At 32.7% G+C, this 15971-nt stretch overlaps 1 protein-coding gene and 1 long non-coding RNA gene across 3 annotated transcripts in view; one reads left to right on the top strand and one right to left on the bottom strand.

Annotated features, from left to right (window-relative positions):
- Window positions 1-1074: 1074 nt before the first annotated feature.
- Window positions 1075-6932, bottom strand: LOC128997866 (uncharacterized). Its single transcript, XR_008491160.1, has 3 exons — window positions 6768-6932; window positions 3946-4048; window positions 1075-1181 (listed from the first exon to the last, which is right to left on the bottom strand). It is a non-coding gene; the product is annotated as an uncharacterized LOC128997866 (long non-coding RNA).
- A 2513-nt stretch (window positions 6933-9445) lies between these two features.
- Window positions 9446-15971, top strand: part of LOC128999173 (glycerol-3-phosphate dehydrogenase [NAD(+)], cytoplasmic) — a 33174-nt gene continuing 26648 nt past the window's right edge. For both annotated transcript variants that reach the window (XM_054425569.1, XM_054425568.1), the window contains exons 1-2: window positions 9446-9643; window positions 12407-12584. In XM_054425569.1, coding sequence (XP_054281544.1) covers window positions 9600-9643; window positions 12407-12584 — 222 coding nt within the window. In that variant the 5' untranslated portion in view covers window positions 9446-9599. The remainder of the gene's footprint in view (window positions 9644-12406; window positions 12585-15971) is intronic.

Here is a 15971-nt window from a genome sequence, read left to right on the forward strand (position 1 = left end):
AGAAATTTTAAACTGTAAACAATATTATTTTAAATAAGTGTTTAAATGTATTCAGTGATTTGTTGGTAGACCAACTGGATTTATTATTTATCAATTCTGGACCTCCATCCCAGATAGCAAAAAATACTTGATTAAAGCTTGAAACAAGTTTGATTTGTCAAATCTGCAAACTTGAATCAAGTTTGCTCGGATGGGTCCGTAAACTTGATTCAAGTTAATATCATGCGTCGAAGTTCCCGCTCTTCCAGTTTGAATAAAACTTGAAACATCTAATTTGAATAAAACTTGAAATTTCTAATTTAAAGAAAAATTGAAACATCTAATTTGAATAACACTTGAACTATCTAATCTAAATATAAATTGAAAAAATACTTGATTCAAGCTTGAAATAAGTTTAGTTTGTCAAATCTGCAAACTTGAAGGATCGGATTTGTAAACTTGATTCAAGTTCAAATCATGCGTCAAAGTTCCCGCTCTTCCAGTTTGAATAAAACTTGAAAGATCCAATTTTAATAAAACTTGAAATATCTAATTTGAATAAAAATTGAAACATCCTATTTGAATATTAATTGAAGAATACAAGAAATAATTCTTTTTTAGCCACTTACAAGCTCTTTTTTTATTTCTGAAAATTTAATTCATATGCTTTTACCAGGATTCACACATTCTTACATGTAATAAAAATTTCATATTTTTTAGGTTGAGATGCATAGCACAATATAATCTTCCAATATTTCAGATAATTTTTCACAATCACAACATAATCTAATAACTTCAATGCCTCTAGTTGTTACATGCTAAGACACTTCTCTAAATAAAAAAGCGAGATACCATCTAAAAACTTGTTTTTATAAAAGAGCAAGAAAACATGAGTTGTTATAGTTTTCAACCCTACAATTTTACATATTATTACTATTCAATATGTAGAATTCAGAATTCTTTGAAATTAAAAATAAAACACAAGAGATAATTTGTCTAAATAGATTTATATTGAAGATTTACATAACACATTCACATTTGAAAATGCCTTGTATCTTTAACTTTCAACAAACAGTTCCTTAAAAAAATCCTCATTTTACGATTACTTAAATAATACAGAGTAAGTTATCTATTCAACAAGATCTTCATCCCCATTGAGTGGAACTTCTTCCCCACTGTCCACAGTGGCAGGTTTTTTCCCTCTGAAAAGTCAAAACAAATAGAATCAATATTAAATTTAAGGATAATCAACCAAAATGATTAATTTTGTATCTGGTATAAAAAAATAGGCAAGTAAGCAACATTTTAAACTAACGCAGTTTAACTCACAACCAGTGTAGGCCTGTTTAGTGAAAATTAATTTATTCCTACAATGATATACAAATACAATATATGATCTTCCCAATAATATTAGTATTAATTATTAATATGTATAAAACACAATTACATTTTGATTGTCAAAAAATACTAAACAAAAGCCCAGGATTGTTTTCACATTACTTCAGGCAAAACCTAGGCGTTGCGGCATTATCACTTCGATAAAATAATTAAGTGAATCTGCGGGATTTTGTATTTTACGGTTTAAGTATAAAACTAGTTGAGGGAAGCTCACTTTCCCTCACTTTGTAACTTCTTTGTAAGAGCATCAGAATGTAATGGCTTGACCAATTGATATGAAATTTGGCCAACAGCTAAAGAATACTGAGCACAATGTTTAGGTAAAAAATATTTGCAAATTTCCTTCTGGATTTTATTTTACGCGTCACGCAATTTCGCTTGTTATTTTAATATAAGTTGAAAGAAAAATTATATTGGGTCTATGACATATGGGTTTATCTCTTTTCATTTAATTAAGATAAACATATGGTTATTGTTTGTAACTGTTTTGTTTACTTTCATCCTAGGTTAAAGTTGGAATGTAACAGTTTATCAATGTAAGTAACAGTTTTGCTATATTTGTTTTGAGCATGCCTCAAAGGCGACGTCGTAATATTGGTCGACGCACCAATAACGCAAATATTGTAAGAGAGTGGCGTCGTGAACAAGAAGAACCAGATGAAGCAGTGGCGGAAGAAGCTGATAATGATAGGCAGTTAGCTAATCAATTCCAACATGAATTAGATGCATTAAAATTTTAAATTTGCACTAACTGTCATCGCCAACAACTAACAGCTTCAAGCAATTTTTTGGTGTTCAAACCAATCACCGATTTGTTCGCGTTGTCGTTCAAATGCAACTAAATTCACGGCGTTAAATAATATGGATGTGTCAAGTGTCCCGAACGAATGAACTGACCTGACGATTGTAGAACAAATGTTGATTGCACGAGTACATCCCGCTATGCGCATTTACAAAGTACAAGCAAATGGTCAGGCTTTTATCAATTCTTATCTAAATAAATTAACTATCAGATAAATTTGTCATTCTTTAGAACCTAAATAATATCGGGCAAACAAACGGTGAATCTGTTGAAAGGGAACATATTGTAGGTTGTTAGCTGCTTTAGCCATTAATCTTCAAATAATGCTTCACTCATTTATGCGTCTAAAGTGTAACGGCAGACCACCCTAGTGATAGTTCTTTGGTTGGTTATCCTAAATATAGCCAAGATATTTGTTACAAATCTTGCTCATACTTTACAAATATATATAAGCTTTAATTTACTGTATAAATTAATCCAGGTAAGCCCAGCATTGCTATGAAACATGAAAACCCCTCTACAAGAATAAAAATACTAGCATTTTTCTTTTGGCGAATTTCCCTATAGGAAAAAATCTATTACCGTAGGTGGCATGGTAAGACCTAGGCCCGGAACCGATTAACTTTTTTTCATTTTGATGTCCCCAGAGCCCAATAACACCATTTGTTCACATTTTTATATATGTATATATAGATTATATGTCCGTGAACACGATAACTTGTGTAGGCTAAGTTAATTTTTGTCAGATTTTGATGAAATTTGGTTTGAAGGTGTAAGGCGGGATAAACTTGAATAAGTTTGCGAACCAGCATGATCGGGTTTTTCTAATTTTTGACCCTTTAATCACAAAATTTCCCAATTTCTCTCCAAACCTTTTTAAAGAGCTTAAAAAAACAAATGATTTAGTATATCAAAGTGTTTTTGTACAATTATTGGTTACGGAGAAAAAAAAATATAGGGCCTATATATTTTAAAATTCACATGTTATTCTCATGGAGAATATTGTAAAATGTCGTAGTTTGCTTGTTTTTGACCAAACTTGGTAAATTTATTTATTTGATACTAAGTAATTAATATTTTACTAAAAAACACACTTTTTTACCCTCCTTGTAGCAGCAAGCCTATGTACTCATTAAAGCTAATGTTAATTAAATACATTTAATTGAAAATCAATTCAGGCAAATGGAAATTCACTTAGTCGGCAGGTTTGCTGCGGCGGGGGTATTTTTTAGCTTATACAGTACTTGAGTAATCAATCATAATGATAAACAATAAAAAAAATTTTTATGAAAAACCATTATGCAGTAGACTCCTTTTTACCCGAACACCTAGTAACCAGACTGCACTCAGCAGATATAATTCTTAAACCAGACACTTTTTATCAGTACGGTTTACCCACCCTGGATCGGCAGGAAGTGAGCGGTGCTGAAACAACTTGTCTTGTAGGATAGATTTAAGACCATTCATCACATGTCTAAAGATTAAAATATTTAAAAGGTATAAAGTCTTGGCATCTTGTCTTTTGTTTACAGTAATTATCCCAAAGTGTCTATAGTTTGGCTATTTTTACAGAATTAACATTATTGGCTTAAATATATTTTGCATTAGACTTTAATCATGTAACAAGTATGAGGGCACGTCAGTTTCAACTTCAAGTGTCTCCTTCCCTGTATAATTGAGTCCACTGTACAGTATTATTAGGCTACCAATGGAATTCTATTAATGATGAGTTGAATAGTTAGTTAGTGACAATTTTTTATCCTTACCTTCTTTCACATCTGGTTTTGGCTTGTTGAAGCCACTTAGCAACAACGCTTGTAACTTTGGCTTCCGTGACTTCACTTATGCCCAACATTTTCTGTGCAGCAGCTAAAAAAAAAAAAAATACTTAAAATGAACTTAATACAGAATAGTAGCCTACATTTAACCCCTAAGACCTAAAGTTTGTCTTCCCATTTCAAACATGGGGTTAAGTTTAATTTCTGAAGTTCAAGATTTTACTTTCATATTAGGTATCCTTAATATTTTAATAAACCAATTGTTTAACAAGTTCGCTACTGATCGGTACATGCGCCGGTAGGGCGATCAAAATAGACCGATCCTAATATTCAACGTCACTGGACTAAAGGTAGTAAATTATTCAGTAGCGATTAGTAATAGCGATTATCAGTAGCGATTATCAGCAAGTTTGGTTAGTAAGGTTAGGTTATGACAGTTTAATTTTTATATTACACAAATTATAAATTTTTTATTTTTTTACTCTCATTTTGTCCGTATTAAAATTCCGCAGGTGAAATAAAAATTGTGCCACCCCTACAGTGCCTATCTTAACCGCTTCTGGTTAAAAATAATCCAGCTGTAGGCCGATGTGTATAACTTTATTTAGAAGATCTTTATTACATAACCTGTGAAACTTAAGCATAGACCTAAGTTATTTTAGTTATAAAATATTTATATTATTTATGGTAAAACACCCAGGTACAGTTCTGCAATAAACCTACAAAAGGCCTATTTTATATCATCAGATGCAACTTTTAACTTAGGTAACCTTAAAATATTAACTTAAGTTAAGTTAGGATTATGTTATTTTCCCATAAAATACTTAAGTAAAGTTATAACTTTAAATGTTTGACTCAGATTAAAATGTTTCATTCGATGTAAATTATTAAGTTTGACTTAGGTCAGAGTTTCTCAAGGTGTGGTCCGCAAGCATTTTTTGTAGGGTCCACGAAAGACATTTTAATCAAATTTATTTTTATATGTATTGTATACTAGCAGAGTACCCGTCCTATGTACGGGGTTGGCGTGTAAGTATAAAATGCTTATTGCAGTTACTTAATACCAGTAGTTACTTAATGCGTGATTGAATTTCAAACAAACAAACAAACACACAAACTTTCACATTTATAATATTAGTAAGATTATATTATACTAGCCTATTTTGCTATAGGCTAAAGGATTAAGATTAAGAAATATGCAAAAAAACTTAAACCTAAATAAATAACCTAGCCTACTTATTTATTTAGGTTTAGGTTCCTTTGCATTTTTCTTAATTTTGATTTTAATCAGTACACGTAGCTTAAACTAGCCTACAGTTTTCTATTTATATCCTAAATAATGACATCTAGTGACACGTATCCGTTCCAAACCCTATCACTCACTCCTATCCTATCCTATCACTATGTATTTTCTATCGATCGTCTATTGATACTTCCCCTAGGGTCAAGTAGGGCCTCGTCTTCTAACTCCTCCCTGAGGAGATAGTATAAAAAGTTACAACACGCACTCATGACCTCACCATTGTGAGTGCTGATGAAAAATCGTACGACGACCGTAAATCAATCGCTCTAAGCAAAACGGTCGCCGTAACAGCGATAGTAACTGAGCGATAATCGCTGTGCGACTATCGCTACAGTCGCTCCAAGCAAAATAGGCCTTAAGTTAAGTGAACTAAATCAAAGTAAGTTAACCTAACTTAATGCCAATTTTAGTTTAATGGAGAAGAAATTTTGTAGCCTACCTATATCAGAAACTATTCGCCTGAAAGCTGACCAGACTCTTACTGCGATTAAACGTAGGTTACTGCATTTTATCTGACAGTGTCACTAACAAAGTAGCTGCTTAAATACTTTATCGAGTAGGCTACTGAAGTAATTTAGCTTTAAGTCCCTAGCCCTAAGTTATAAGTTACCTACACATTAAAATATCAGGGTATAAAATATGGCATTAAGTTAAGTCTAAAGCCGGGTTTTCCTAGACGCGGAAGAGGAGCGCGGAGAGCGGAAAATCGATTAACATGGCATTCCGCTCTGCTTCCTAGGAAAACAGTACCGGTAACATTAAACTATTTAAGACAAGAAGAGTTCACTCTCCACGCTACTCTCTCCCCGCCTAGAAAAACCCAGCTTTATAGAATAGTCTACAACGTAACTTAGGCCCATTATGGCTAATCTCGGCTATAACGTACCATAGTCTATACTATGAACAGTGAAGACAATGCCTAGGCCTAAGTTAGACCATACCAGTACCACAATACCTAAGTATCTTACATGGAGAACTTGATATCCAAGCTGGTAAAAAAAATGTGTTTTTATGCATACAAACAACTCAAAGTTAGGCCGATAAGTTGACAACATTTATTTTTTAGGCTAGGCTACTCATTGCACGTAGGCTTACCAACTCAAAAGTGGCTGGCTTTAAACGTACTACTATAACCCAGAATGCCAACCGCACGTTAAAAAGCATTAAGCGGTTTGAGAGAGCTTTGCCTGTCAATCCGTAGGCAGCGCCACAAGTGTTGCCATGCAATAGCATAGCAACGCTGGTGGCGCTACCTACGGATTGACAGGCAAAGCTCTCTCAAACCGCTTAATGCTTTTTACCATGCGGTTGGAATTCTGGGTTATAGTACAGTAGTACGTTTTCTGTGCTTTAGGCTATAACTTACTTGGCTCTTTCAAAATTTTCACTGATTTTGAGCTAGTTTACTTAATTTTTTCCCAGGCTATTCTTGTAATTAACTTAAGACGATTTGATTTTGTTAGTCACAATCCTTGAGTTTACTTAGTTTGTGCTAATAAGAACTTACCTTGATGGATAAGAAGAAATAGGCCTAGATGAAACTTAATAAAAAATCAGCTTTAACAATATAATATAATAACTTGAACAACTCAGCACCACAATATCGATATTCTCAACTCGATGAGAGAGATTGAGAATGAATCACTCACAAATACACAATAAACAAAACAAAGCAATATGGCCGATGGCGTCTTCAAGTGTCGGTCCCACCGTTAGCGTCGTTCCCACTCGGAATTATGGGTAACTTACACTCGATTCCAATTCGAATCCAACGTGATACTTAAAAGCTGTAATTTCAAACCAACGTAAGCGTAATGGAAGTGCATTGTGGGTAATATTACACTCGACTCGGATTCGAATCTCATGTGATAATTCAAAGCTGTTAATACAAGCAAATGCAAGCGTAATAGTAGTGTGATGTGTATACTCGAATCCAGTTTGAATCTAATGTGACATTTCAAAGCTGTTAATTCAATCCACTGTAAGCGTAATTCAAGTGTGTTACACGAAGTTGACATTTGACTCGAGTTTGAATCTAAAGTGACAAATCAAAGCTGTCATTTCAAGTAAAAGCAAGCGTAATTCAAGGCTTGAATCAAGCTTACGTGCTATCTGGGATATTTATTTATTTATATTTCCTAAAAGCTATTTTCATTTACAGGAAAGGTACAGTACGGTACGATGCAAATGCAATGCAAAGCTGCTATAACTTATTCGATAACAACAAACTAAAACTATCGAGCACCAACTAACCACATCGAAAGACTAGCTTAGCTATCGATCGTATGAACAATGACGTCATCATACCTGCTCTGCTCTGTATGATATTTCGCTCACCCTAGAGGTACGCCGTGCGGCCTTGGGCTGCCTCAACTTAGGGTGGCGAGGACTATAATGGCAATAGCAGTCTAAAACCTTAATTCTTAGTGCCGGGGGTCGCCGGAATTTTATCCCCCTGGGCAAAACGGACGTCACTATGACGTAGTAACCTGAGGCCAAAGGTTTGTTCGCGGCCAGAATGTTACCCCCGCGGATTTGGAAGTCTAATGAAAATAGCCAGATCGTAATTAATTAGATTAGCGAAAAAACCCAGAATTTTACCCCCTGTCCATATAACTAGCGCTTAGACAACTAAAGATGTACGTGCCAGAATATTTATCCCCGGATTTTTACTCCCGGAATTTTACCCCCGGATTTTTACCCCCGGAATTTTACCTCCGATTTTTACCCCCGGATTTTTACCCCCCGGAATTTTATCCCCCGGAATTGAACCCCCTGGAAGATTTTAGAAATTGAATGATTGATTTTCTTATTTCTGTTTTTAATTAATTGTAAACATTTTCATTATTTAGTAGCCTACCTATCTTCTTTATTTATTTATTTTGTAAAGAAATGTTCGAAACAATTATCAGTCAGTTGATTGTTTATACGTCATATTAACCAACTGTTGGCTTTAAAGATCGAATCCTAATAGGGGCCTACTAGAATCTCAAAATTAAAATTAAAAACCTGTTCGATTAGATAATGTTTCCAATAAATTAATATAATGCTACTTAATAATAAAATTAAAAAATTAAACGAAAACGGAATGAAGATAATTAATCATTCTCACTAATTTATATATCTGGCCAGGGGGTAAAATTCCGGGGGTAAAAATCCGGGGGGTAAAATTCCGGGGGTAAAAATCCGGACCGTACACTCTCTTGAGAATATTACGAATATATTGAGAATGTTACGAAATATTATAAATTGTTTTTCATAAATACTAACTTATCTACCTCTTTTCAAGCTATGATTTATGGTGAAAATAGTCAAGTTTCCCGGTTTTGGAGATATTGGTTTAGTCTTAGGTTTAGCCCTATGGCATTTGATTAAGAAAGACCATCGGTTTATGATCTAGTTAAAATGGGTTGCTCATAAAATAAATAAATAAACTTATATTGCAACCATAATGTTGACATATTTTTGTTTACTATCAACAAAACAACAGGATGACGTCATTTTGATCTTGCCTCTAATTTGACAAGTCCCACCAACCGATCACCTGGCCAACCTAACAACACAAAACTCTGAAACAAAATTAGCAAAAACAGTGGTACGTTTTTAAAACACAGAGTGGTTACTCCAGTTATTATTATCACAGTGTCATAATACCAAGGGTTTATAAGAGTAGACAACTGTTTTCTTTGTAAAATTTGTTTGCCGAGAAGAAAAATAAATAAATAAACGCAATCCATAAACAACGCTATCCATTAGTATTTTATTTTAATTATTTGGTGACTAACTAAAGGTATATAATTTATAACTCTTGCATAAAATAATAGTCAGTATCGGTAACTTTTATTGGTGAATTTTTACTGTTTCGTTCTCCAAACCTTTTTTTATGTTGAAGAGTTTTGCCGTTTATTATTTGGCACTGAGGTGTTTGCGTATAGTTTATTTATAGGAATTAATTAACCAGACGTAATTTAGATGTTTAGCGATGACTGATTTACCAAAATTTGGCTTTTAACGGATTTATAGTAGAAATTATGGATCTTAACAGAGTGCATTTTTACACGTACTCATTGATATATTATAGGGTATTTTCTACATTTACTCTACTTAACTATCTATTTGCTTTTGTTGTTTTTGTAGTTGGCTAAACTGTAGAGTCGTCTGCCCAATGTCATAATAAAACCGCGTTCTGTTACTCTTTCTGTTTCTCTTTAAAGATTAACTAGCCTTGGCATATTAGCATTTTCAATTGATACGTTTAGACAGTTTTCGGATTGTTTTTCGTGTTGTATTTGCTCAACTTCATCTTTGCACTGTTTTTGTAACTGCATATCCATAAAATATGTCTGAGAAAAAGAAGGTTTGTATTGTGGGATCTGGCAACTGGTAAGTCCTATGCCTAGTCTAGGTTATAGTTGTATTCTACAACTTAAGTGAATTATTACTTTAAGCGAAGTAATAATCTGATGTTGGGTTCATTCATATTATTTATGGAAATTTCATACATTGTAGGAAAAATAAGAATATTGCCTGATTTCAACTTTAACATCTAGGCTAAATAACTTAAGTTAGGTTAACTTAATTTAATCTCAGTTCTTAGTGTTAAGAGGCCTAGGATGGTAAATTGTTATGGGGTTAAATTGTTGACACTAATTAGACCTAACTGACAATATTTGTTTTGGTTCATAATCTATCATTTAGTGTTTTTACTTTTTGAGCCTCAGAGGTTTTTCATTGGTTTATTTACATGTGTAATTTTAATTTTCCCCCTAATCTCATGGACACATAATCTAGGCCTACTATCTAAATTATTTTTAAACGAAAAAGGCACATCAGATAACGTACAAGATATTTAACTTTAGAAAATTTATTTGAAATGCAACTCAAAAATAAAGCATCCACGCTCAACTTCCGTCTCTGTCGTCCTTTTACTAATGTCTGCTTCAGAGAGGAAACTCCTCATGAGGTACGCAAAGACCTTAATTAGCCTGGATACAAACCTTTAATCTATAATGCTCTTTCTTGGCTGGGAGACTGGTTAACAAAGAGCCCAAGCATAGAAGTGTTTATAAACCCGTTTACTCTCAGGGTAAAACTTGCATAACTTAGATTTTGTAAGTCGTATATAGGTCACTTTATTGTTGGCATATAAGTTATCTGCCTTTGGGGTCTCAAAAGGTTAATCGTAAGCTATTGATATTATTTATTTAAATGATGGTTTTACGTGAGCTCTACCTAAGCCAACATTTGGGTTATAATGGAAACCAAACGAAATCAGTTAGGCCTAAATGAAACCAATTCTCAAACCGGATTACCTACTTAAAAGTAAGATAAAAATAAATTAATTCATCTAGCCTACCTAAGTGGGATGAAAAGTATCAAATTAATCAAGGGGGCCCTGACTAGCTACTGGATTAATATGGTTTTTTGAATTACGTTTAAATTTACAAAGGTTTCAATTTTTATAACGAGTAGGCTACGGTAAGTTAAATAGCCAGTAAACCCAAAATAATAGGCCTACTCACTCACCCACTGCAGACTTAAGCTATTAACACTATTTGTGCTGTCGACATGTTTGAACATAAAAGTTGCATTTATTTCAATGTTAAGCAATTGCGGGAATTCCCGTCATCAGCACCCAACGTGTTAACCTTTCCCAGAAGACCTATAAGTAACTTAGTAACTTATGTAGACCTAGGTCTAATACAGACAGCAAAATTATTTTATTTAAATAAACTTATAATAAATAAACTAATACCCCCGCCACAGCAAACCTGTATACAAAGCACATTTCCATTTGCCTGATTGGATTTAGGGTACACTAAAATGTCTCCTTAAAAATATCACATTTATTCCTTATTTAAATATAATTAGTTTAATGAGTACATAGGATTGCTGAAACAGAGAGGGTAAAAGTGTTTTTCATAAAATGTTAATAGTTTAGTAAAAAAAAATGCATGATCCAAATTTGACCAAAATACGTTCTCATAAACAAGCAAACTACAACAGTTAAAATTTATTCTCTTGCCCTATTAAAGGACCTATTAATTAAAATTGCCCTCTAAGGACATCAAAACGAAAAAGAAAATCTGTCCCGGGTCCAGGTCTTACCATGAGTACATATATATATATTTATATATATATGTTCGTTAGCTCGATAACTCGAGCAAAAATCATCTGATTTTGATGAAATTTGGTACAAACGTGTAAACCTAAGTTTATTCAAACGAGTTTGCGAACCAGCATGATCGGGATTTTTACGTCAAGTTACGAGATAGACGTACTAGATATTCGTACCTTGAACAGAGAAGTTCCAAAAAACTATTATGTTATCTTATATCTCATAATTGATTTCATTTGCTATAGATGTGTATTCACACTGCAACCTACCCCTATGTACAAATTAAATTAGTTATTAATTATTATCAATTACGAGATAGACGTACTAGATATTCGTACCTTGAACAGAGAAGTTCCAAAAAACTATTATGTTATCTTATATCTCATAATTGATTTCATTTGCTATAGATGTGTATTCACACTTCAACCTACCCCTATGTACAAATTAAATTAGTTATTAATTATTATCAATTATATTAGTTTCTGAAGCTAAATAAAATTAGATTTAATGTAGCGTTAAGTATGATAACAAAATTAATCATCCTTAATATAGAATACCAGTATTTAAAAATTTTAACAGAAAAATTAATCTTTGAACAAAAGCTCCTCCTGTTTGTAAGATATTCTTACAGAGTAGTGAGGTCTCCCTATAATTGGAAAAATTATAGCCTAGTGTTTTTTCCAATTACACTGTGACATGCTAACTTAAACATAGAATGGTTAGCCTATAAAACCTACCAAGAACCGTGTTAATTTTTTGTGTTTTATGACTTTTTATTCAGATTTTAAGCTTAAACAAAAAAAATATGTTCTGAATAATCTTGAATAAAAAAAAATATTTTCCGCAGTGATCGTGGTTTTAGTAATGTAGGCATATTCACTAAGTTATGTAAATAAATTCATACTAAGTTAAATTATGAGAACAGAGAGATTGATTTGCAACATAAAATTTTTTTCTCTGGAGAGACTATTTCCTTTTCTCCTTTTTTGCTAGGCTTAACTGAATGACAATTGAAACATTGTTTACAGGGGCTCTGCTATTGCTAAAATAGTCGGTGCCAATGCAGCAAGATTGGACTCATTCAGTGATGAAGTGACAATGTATGTTTATGAAGAAATGATTGACGGGAAAAAACTTACAGAAATAATAAACACCACTCATGAAAATGTCAAATATCTCCCCGGCCATAAGCTGCCACCAAATGTGGTAAGTGTCTACATGACTTATCATCATGTTTCCTTCTTTGACGTTTGATGGCTGACCAATTTGACCTAATTACTCTTGCACCTATTTCAGAATACTAAAAAGACTCAAAGATTCCTAATTACCAAATATTTGTAATTTATACACTTGGTTACGTATTCGAGAGTGAAATTTATTTTGACAAGGTAGCCTATAGGCCTACTTATTCACACCGTTACCTAAAATTTTGTAAAAGTTCAAATTCCAGGATTTGTAGTCGGATACTCATCATCCTCACATTTATTTAACTAAATACAAGCTTTAAAGATAAACTTTTTCTATAAACAGACTAAGCATAGCTAAATTTCAATTTGCTCAAAACCCTGTATTTTGAAATATTGGTTTGCTTGGGTTTCATACATCAATGTGAGATTTTAAGATGCACCGTTGATTCAACACTAGGTAGGTTACTGTCATTCATTTTGTTTGATGTCAGTTGAGTGGTGCTGTACAAGGCTATCAGGAACTGTTGGCACTGAACCTTTGTTGGATGACCCTGAGCTGATAACTTATCTGAAAGCTACTCACTTCCCCTGACTAAATGACCAAGTTTGTAGCTTCAAACACAGGCTATAGCCTTTTTCTATTTTATAAAGACTCATATTTATAGTAACTCTGATATTTAATTTCTGAAACGATTCTTGACACTTTGTGTCACCCAATTTTAGACATCTTATATTTGTTGATTGTGTTAATTTATTAGTAGACCAAAATTACTTTCCAGTTATGGTTGTATAAGTTAAAAAGTGGTGTTTTAGCGTGCTTATGACTTGTTTCAAAAGAGAACCATTTTAACAGTAGTACAAGCAACAATTAGGTAATTAATGTATAGGCCTACGATAGAAATCCCAAGAACAAAACAACCTGCGCAGAAACGAAAAGATCACGTGGTTTGCGCCGGTAGGTACCCTTCAAACCTGCGCAGCTCGAGATGGCCCAGGGTTCTTTTGTTTCTGGGATGTCTATAGTTTACCTGTTGCTCGAATTCGAGCAATTGTGAAGGTACAACATGCGTTATTTTAACACCAATAACAGTCATAATTTCCGATTACTTTAAAAAAGTCGACTCAAAGATTGTGGAAATACTCACGATGTACATAACAGTTAGATATAATCAACATTTCTTGTAAATATCTTATCATTTTTCAAAAGCTGATCTTGTTTTTTAGTGTTTTCTACAAATGTTTCCTACTTATAGCCGCATTAGGTTGTCCGAATAACGATTTTAAATTACAAAATGTCATTGTTTCTATTTTCTTCTAACTTACTTAGTGGTGTTCTATGACTTTCCTATATTTCTATAGTTTGCAAATTGGCTCTTTCAATGATTGCTCAAGAAATGCAGCCAAGTGTTAATTCAGTTTTCTTTTTAGTAAGTATATCAAATTGTCCAGGCTTTCTCACTTTTTTCCATTGTAATATTTACGCCAACCCAAATTCAAATAGTAAACATTTCATTTCAACCAAGTCAGTAAATGTTTGTAGCACATGTTTCCTTAAAATTGCAACTAAAATATTAACAGCAATTAAATTATGCAGCTGATTATAATTTAAACAAATATGCTCTTCATAATGATAACATGGGAACTTTAAAAGCCACTGGGGCAGAGCCCAAGGGACTTTAAAAACAATGCAAGGTCAGTTTGCAAGTCTACACACCTAGACTAACGTTTTGGGTATATAATATTTGGGGTTGGATCTTAAAACAAAAAAGCCTTATTGTACACAAAGTTTCATGTAGTTTATTAATAATATATAGATCCTAGGTAATTTGCTTGTTGTGGTTAAAATAAAACTGGCAAAGTTATTGTTCGACTAAAATTCAACATCTCAGTTGACTTACCGTAATAAAATGAAGAATTACTTTACAAAGGATAAACAAATTGTATGTCAGTTTTGTTGTTTGGCTCAGTCCATAAGCAACAAAAAATAGAATGGAAACAATCACTCTTATGTTAAGGGCCTATTCTAAATCACGATTTCCTGTAAAAATCTTAAAATCTAAGAAGGTTTAGAGCAGCGTGCAAATTTTAGAGATGAGAAGCAATTTTTTTCATATTTTTATGTATTTGAGAATGTGTTACTGAAATTTCGAATCAAGACACACGTTAATGGGCCTGAACTAAAAAGGTAATTAATTTAAAAATTGTTATTACCATAATTTAGTACTAATCCATTCCCAAACTGTAGTTCCGTAAACCTCTTTTTACAGTACCTTTTGTCTACTATTAGAATCCGATACACCACCAATCAATGTTCCCAAAAAAGGCGAAATTGAGTAAATAAAGAAAATAAAAAGTCACTTTTTTTTGTTAATCAATGTTTTGGTTTTGTCATTAATGTCATGGTTTCAAAGTTTGTTGCGCTAACTTTTACTGATTCACTTAATTCTATTGTTGGTAGTAAAAATATTGTCCCATGTCAAGAAGAGTATTCTGTCTGATTGACTATTAGTCAAGCTGACATATTTCTATAAAATGTCAAACAGACAACAAAATAACAAAGCACAATTACTGGCACCAATTGTATTAAAAAGTATGGTCATTCTACAGCTAGCGATAATTTACAATAATTAATCATTGTTTTAATGAATTTGGTTTTAAATAGTATTTAAAAAAGGTATGAAATAGTCAGATAATCTAATAGACTTGGCCTACATATGAAATAATTTGCAGTCAGACATACATATTATTGAAATGTTTCTCTATTACACTTAAGGTCTCGATAATAAAATCTAATTTGTTAAATATTTTCATTTTTCTGCTTAAAATTCTGCCTTTTCTTGTTTTTTTTTACAGGAGTTTAGTGGTGTTTTTTTTGTAACCTATCAGTAAATATAACTAAATGCACTGGTAGGTTTAATGTAACCACTTTCTTATTTAATATTTTGTATTTTTATCTTTGCTTCTTTTCCACACATATTCTTGACAAAATTGATAATATTTTGATGCAATTACTAGCTACTGAAACGTTATAAATATTCATAATAAATAAACATATAAAGTGTTAAACAATGTTTTACTGAGATGTGATAACCCCACCCCAAACCCACTCTTCCTTGAGTTCAATTCTGGAAATGTGTTAAATTTTCCATAACTTTTGTCATCATGTATTGGATTTAGTTGTGACTTTTGAGTGGAAATACCTTATACACTAGCTTCAGGGTAAATTGTTTTAATTTAATGTTGCAGTATAGAAGTCAAATCAAAATGTACCGGTATAGACTACTACACCGCAAACCAAGTTTTTTTCTAAGCTGTAAGAAATTAGGATTATGAAAACTAGTATTTAACATTATACTTAAGTCTAAATCCTCCCGCTGGATTTTGAGATAAATACAAACCCACAAAC

The sequence above is a fragment of the Macrosteles quadrilineatus genome, unplaced genomic scaffold, assembly GCF_028750875.1.
Source record: "Macrosteles quadrilineatus isolate MER2022 unplaced genomic scaffold, UCM_ALF_1.0 Scaffold_7__1_contigs__length_78375512, whole genome shotgun sequence".
NCBI classification, from domain to species: domain Eukaryota; kingdom Metazoa; phylum Arthropoda; class Insecta; order Hemiptera; family Cicadellidae; genus Macrosteles; species Macrosteles quadrilineatus.